This window comes from Bufo bufo, chromosome 5 (assembly GCF_905171765.1).
Source record: "Bufo bufo chromosome 5, aBufBuf1.1, whole genome shotgun sequence".
NCBI lineage: Eukaryota > Metazoa > Chordata > Amphibia > Anura > Bufonidae > Bufo > Bufo bufo.
In genome coordinates, this window is record NC_053393.1 from 170,319,985 (window position 1) to 170,326,443 (window position 6,459).

Here is a 6,459-nt window from a genome sequence, read left to right on the forward strand (position 1 = left end):
CAGTGCTTACCTCGGAGCTGGCACTGGACCCCTGCACACAGCAGTAAAAGCAGCAGCAGCTGGCACGCCATGTCTGCCCCTCAAGGTGCTGGACGAAGGACAGGGAAGGGTGCCCACCTAGGAGTCGGTCATGTGTGGTCAGGATCCTGGTGCACTCCCCAGCAGATCTCTACCACTTCTCATTCACAATCTTCTCCCATCCAAAGTCCTCCTGAGGAGGGGGATGAACCATTTACATACAGAGGGGGATGTGCAGAGCCAGCCAGCAGCTCCAGCGTCTCCATGCGCCTGCACTTCTCATTGTGGGAGCTGGGGGCTGTGATCCATAGTAAGGCTCAGAGCTGTGCTATCAAGGGATTCAGAGAGAAGTGTTACAGAAAAAGAGAAATATCCACCCCCCTCCCTATGGAGATTTGGTTTAATCCACTGGGGTCCGGCATCTAGAGGATGTTGGCACATGATTTTGGGTATCTGGGCATGTAAGGGGAGTACAAAAGGTGTAGAGGGGTTCATCACCAGGTGGGCAAAACACATCTGACTAGGCCCCCAACCCAGTGTCCACTATGTGATTGTGGGGGTGCTGGTTGTCAGAGGCAATCTATTAACTGATCATTGTATAATCTGTGGTATTACATAGGACTGCAAGTAACATCTACTACTTTATCTGTACAGAGAATGATGACGGTATTATCTGTGAGGTTACATAGGACTGTAAGTATGGTACACCATACTACATTACCAGTACTCAGAGAGTTATCACTGTGTTATCTGTGGCCTTACATAGGACTGTAGGTATGGTACATGATACTACATTATCTATACTCAGGGAGTTATCACTGTGTTATCTGTGGGCTTACATAGGACTGCAGGTACATGATACTACATTACCTGTACTCAGAAAGTTATCACTGTGTTATCTGTGGGCTTACATAGGACTGTAGGTATGGCACATGATACTACATTACCAGTACTCAGAGAGTTATCACTGTGTTATCTGTGGCCTTACATAGGACTGTAGGTATGGTACATGATACTACATTATCTATACTCAGGGAGTTATCACTGTGTTATCTGTGGGCTTACATAGGACTGCAGGTACATGATACTACATTACCTGTACTCAGAAAGTTATCACTGTGTTATCTGTGGGCTTACATAGGACTGTAGGTATGGCACATGATACTACATTATCTATACTCAGGGAGTTATCACTGTGTTATCTGTGGCCTTACATAGGACTGCAGGTACATGATACTACATTATCTGTACTCAGGGAGTTATCACTGTGTTATCTGTGGCCTTACATAGGACTGCAGGTACATGATACTACATGATCTGTACTCAGAGAGTTACAACGGTGTTATCTGTAGAGTTACATAGGACTGCAGGCAACCAGTGGAAATCGTTCTAGGGGCCCACTCTACAGCTACTAAAAAGAAATATAACTTTTTTGGGCTGGTGCACATGAATATTTGCAGTTTAGCACACAATACGGTGTTGTGCACTGCTCTATATCAAATTGTTTCTCATTAACCTGTTACGGACACAGGGCGTACAGGTACGCCCTGATGTCCTGGTACTTAAGGACACAGGGCGTACCTGTACGCCCTGTGTATTTCCGATCACCGCCGCGCGGCGGACAGTGATCGGATCAAGGTGCCTGCTCAAATCATTTGCGGTTTGCTGCGTTTCCGGGTTATTCGGGTCTCTGGTGACCCGATAACCCGGAATAGGACGGTGATCGGTGGTGTAATAATAATACACCACCAATCATCATCCTGTGATCCTGAGAGGTGGCGGTCACGCCACCTCTCAGGATCGCTTCTGATTGGTCGGCTGGGCACGTGGGCGGGCAGAGCGGCAGTTTTTAATTGCCGGAGCTCCTCTCCCCGCTCATACCGGTCCATGGAGTGGCAGAGAGAGGAGCCCGGCTGTGCTGTGAGTTTTTTTTGTGCCATCAGGCACAAATCTGTGTTTTTTGGAGAGGTAGATTAGGCAGGGATCGTGAGGGAGAGTTAGGGAAACATTTAGTTTTTTTTATTGGGTTGTAGCACCAGATCGGGTGTCTGGGGTCCACAGCACTCAGCTGTTTAACCCTAGACCCCCAGGGGAGCTGCAGCTTGCCTCCACGCCCCCACACACACATTTGTTTGGGGCGCAAGTTTTTGCATGCGCTGACTGTGGCCGGCACTCTTAGCGTTTTTTGGTTTTTTTTACACTTTTTGGGATTTTCTAATTTTTTTAGTTAGTTATTTTTTTTTCTGTTATGTGTAGGGCAAAGTCCATGAACACCCGCCCCCCACACACACGCACACTGAATAAAGTTTTCCCCGCACGCACACACACACACGCACACACACACACTCCCCTATGGCCCTATGGACGTTCTCGGCCGAGGAGGCATATGCCCTGCTTGCCTCCGACTCTGAGAGCCCCAGTGAGGACGAGGATGACCCCACTTTCCTTTTGTCATCCGCGTCCTCCTCATCATCTAGCGATGATGATGAGCCCCCAAGGCGGAGGAGACACCACCAGGCGGAGCAAGGGGACCGCCATGCTAGGGACCCTGTGGCCCACACTAGTACTAACAGCTCTGGGGCTCGTACTAGTTTTCCAGCCCACCAGATAAGTCCACCTGAGCCCCCTACCGGTGAACTTGTCTGGTGTACCCCAGAGCATTTTGAGCCTGTGATTCCTGATTTTGTTGCCCAAGCAGGAATCCAGATTCCCACAGTGGGCTTCACTGAATATGACTATTTTAGTCTTTTTTTCAGTGACCACTTTGTGAATCTGATGGTGGAGCAAACGAACCTGTACGCCCAACAGTTCATTGCTCAACACCCGGGCTCCTTTTCGGCTAGGGCCAGTGGCTGGACTCCGGTCAGTGCAGCCGATATGAGGAAGTTTTGGGGCCTCATGCTGCAAAAAACCTAGTGTCAGGCATTACTGGAGTGGGGACGTCCTCTACCAGGCCCCACTTTCTCAGTACGGCCATGACACGTACCCGTTTTGTGGCCATCTGGAAATGCCTGCATTATGCAGATAATGCAGCATGTCCCCCCCAAGGTGATCCTGCCTCTGACCGCCTGTACAAAATCAGGCCGGTCATCGATCATTTTGGGGCCAAATTTTTGGAGGCCTATGTGCCTGGAAGGGAGGTCGCGGTTGATCAGTCTCTCATTGCTTTCAAGGGGAGACTCCTTTTCCGCCAGTATGTTCCCTCTAAGCGGGCGAGGTATGGAGTGAAGCTGTACAAACTTTGTGAGAGTACCTCAGGGTACACTTACAAGTTTCCAGTGTACGAGGGGCGAGATTCCCGTATTCAACCCCCAGAATGTCCCCCCACTCTGGGTGTTAGCGGGAAACTTGTGTGGGACCTTATGCACCCACTGCTAGATAAGGGTTACCACCTGAACCTGGATAACTTTTATACTAGTATCCCCTTGTTCCAGTCCCTCGCCGCCAGATCCACGTCCTTGTACTGTCCACAATTCACGGTAACGGTATCACCCCTGTCCCTGTGTGAGGTACAGAGGTCCTCAAGTCCGATTGTATCGTCGACTACAATCAGTATATGGGAGGAGTTGATCTCTCTGATCAAGTCCCCAAGCTATATAATGCCATGCATAAAACCCAGGCATGGTACAAAAAAGTTGCGGTCTACTTGGTACAGGTTGCCTTGTAGAACTCTTTTGTGCTGTCCCGGAGCGCTGGCAACACAGGGAAATTCCTGCAGTTCTATGAGACAGTCCTCAAGGCCCTGATCTTTTTTGACCGGGAAAGAGCAGGCCGGAGTACCTCGGGTACTGGGGGAGCCAGCATCGTCCCTGGCCAACACTTTCCAGGTGTGGTCCCCCATACTGGAAATAAGGGACGTCCCCAAAAAAGTGCAGAGTGTGTCAAATGAGGGGGATACGGAAGGACACCACCAGTCAGTGTGACACGTGCCCTGATCATCCTGGCATCTGTATTATTGGTTGCTTCAGGGAGTACCACACTTCCATGGAGTACAAAATTTATATTCCCCTTCCAGAATTTTTATACCATTTAGCCACTGACAATCGGAAAAAAACTATGGTTCTCAGACTTGAGACACTAAAACAATTTTTTTTTCAAAAATATTATTTTGTGAAACTGAAATAAATAAAAAAAAGTAGACATATTAAGTATTTCCACGTCCGTAAGAATCTGCTCTATAAAAATACCCCATGATCTAACCCCTCAGATGACCCCGGTCAAAAAAATAAAATAAAAACGGTGCAAAAAAAGGTATTTTCTTGTCACCTTACATCACAAAAAGTGTAATCGCAAGCGATCAAAAAGTTTTATGACCCCCCAAAATAGCTAATAAAACCGTCCTCTCATCCCACAAAAAATGTGCCCCTACCTAAGATAATCGGCTAAAAAAAAAAAAAAACGGACTCTTAGACTATGGAGATACTAAAATGTTTTTTTTTTGTTTATAAAAGGATAATATAGTGTAAAACCTAAATTAATTTAATAAAAAGGTATAGCCACGTCCGTAAGAATCTGCTCTATAAAAATACCCAATGACCTAACCCCTCAGATGAACACGGTCAAAAAATTCTAATAAAAACGGTGCCAAAACAGCTATTTTTTGGCAAATTTTCAATTTTAAACAGTTTTTTCCAGTAACAAAGCTAGGGTTAACAGCCAAACAAAACTTTATATTTACTACCCTGATTCTGCAGTTTACAGAAACACCCCATATGTGGTCGTAAACTGCTGTATGACCAAATGGCAGGGCGCAGAAGGAAAGGAACGCTGTATGGTTTCTGGAAGGCAGATTTTGATGGCCTTTTTTTTGGGCACCATGTCCCATTTTAAGAACCCCTGATGCACCCCTAGAGTAGAAACTCCATAAAAGTGACCCCATCTAAGAAACTTCACCCCTCAAGCTATTCAAAACTAATTTTACAAACATTATTAACCCTTTAGGTCTTCCTCAACAGTTTATGGCAAATGGAGATTAAATTTCAGAATTTCTATTTTTGGTAACCTTGCCTCAAAAAAATGTAATATAGAGCAACCAAAAATCATATGTACCCTAAAATAGTCCCAACAAAACTGCCCCTTATCCCGTAGTTTCAAAAATGGGGTCACTTTTATGGAGTTTCTACTCTAGGGGTGCATCAGGTGGGCTTCAAATGGGACATGGTGTAAATAAACCAGTCCAGCAAAATCTGCCTTCCAATAACCACACGGCGCACCTTTCCCTCTACGCTCTACCGTGTGCCCGTACAGTAGTTTACGGACACATATGGGGTGTTTCTGCAAACTACAGAATCCGGGCAATAAATATTCCGTTTTTTTTGGCTGTTAACCCTTGCTATATTACTGAAAAAAATGGATTAAAATTGAAAATTTGCCCAAAAAAATGAAAATTCTGAAATTGTATCTCCATTTGCCATTAACTCTTGTGGAACACCTAAAGGGTTAGCAACGTTTGTAAAATAAGTTTTGAATACCTTGAGGGGTGTAGTTTCTAGATTGGGGTCATTTTTGGGTGGTTTCGATTATGTAAGCCTCACAAAGTGACTTCAGACCAGAACTGGTCCTTAAAAAGTGGGTTTTTGAAATTTCTAAGCCTTGTAACGTCCCCAAAAACATAAAATGCAATTCCCAAAATGATCCAAACATGAAGTAGACATAAGGGGAATGTAAGTAATAACTATTTTTGTAGGTATTACTATGTATTATAGAAGTAGAGAAATTGAAACTTGGAAATTTGCAAATTTTTGGTAAATTAGGTATTTTTTTTATAAATAAAAAAGAATTTTTTTTTACTCCATTTTATCAGTGTCATGAAGTACAATATTTGACGAAAAAACAATCTCAGAATGGCCTGGATAAGTCAAAGCGTTTTAAAGTTATTACCACATAAAGTGACACTGGTCAGATTTGCAAAAAATGGCCTGGTCCTTAAGGTGAAAATGAGCCCGGTCCTTAAGGAGTTAAGCAGCTCATTGTAGTTGATCACCTAATCTGTTAAGGTCCCTTTACACAGGGCCACAGAGGAGGAGATTGTTGGGAAGGAAGTGTTCCTTCCCGATAATTGTCTGCTCTTTACCGGAGGAGAACGCTGTATTTACATGCAGTGATCGCTATTGTACAGTTTGGGGAGCAGTGATCACTACTGTCATTGTTCTTCCCCATACTGACTAGTTGTTTGCCGCCAGCAGAACGTGATTACTCAGCACAATCTACTTCCAGTAAATGATCGTTTTTATATGCGCACAAACGATTGAATTACAGTACCCGATGAATGAGCGTTTCGTTCGTTCATCGGGTAATCAGCATACACGGCATCCACCGCAGCCATTACACCCAAGGGCTACTAAAGTGAGCAACACGGTAACCCGTGTCACAACACTGTGACAATATGTCTATTTTTTTTTACATAATAATATATATTTTTTTAAAATCAAGTTTCCATTT

The 6,459-nt window shown here is 44.7% G+C and overlaps 1 protein-coding gene across 1 annotated transcript in view; it reads right to left on the bottom strand.

Moving 5' to 3' along the window:
- LAMA1 (laminin subunit alpha 1) overlaps window positions 1-277 on the bottom strand; it is a 170,965-nt gene extending 170,688 nt beyond the window's left edge. Inside the window, exon 1 of the mRNA XM_040432573.1 lies at window positions 11-277. Within this exon, the coding sequence (XP_040288507.1) occupies window positions 11-71 (61 nt within the window). The 5' untranslated portion in view covers window positions 72-277. The remainder of the gene's footprint in view (window positions 1-10) is intronic.
- Between the last annotated feature and the right edge of the window lie 6,182 nt (window positions 278-6,459).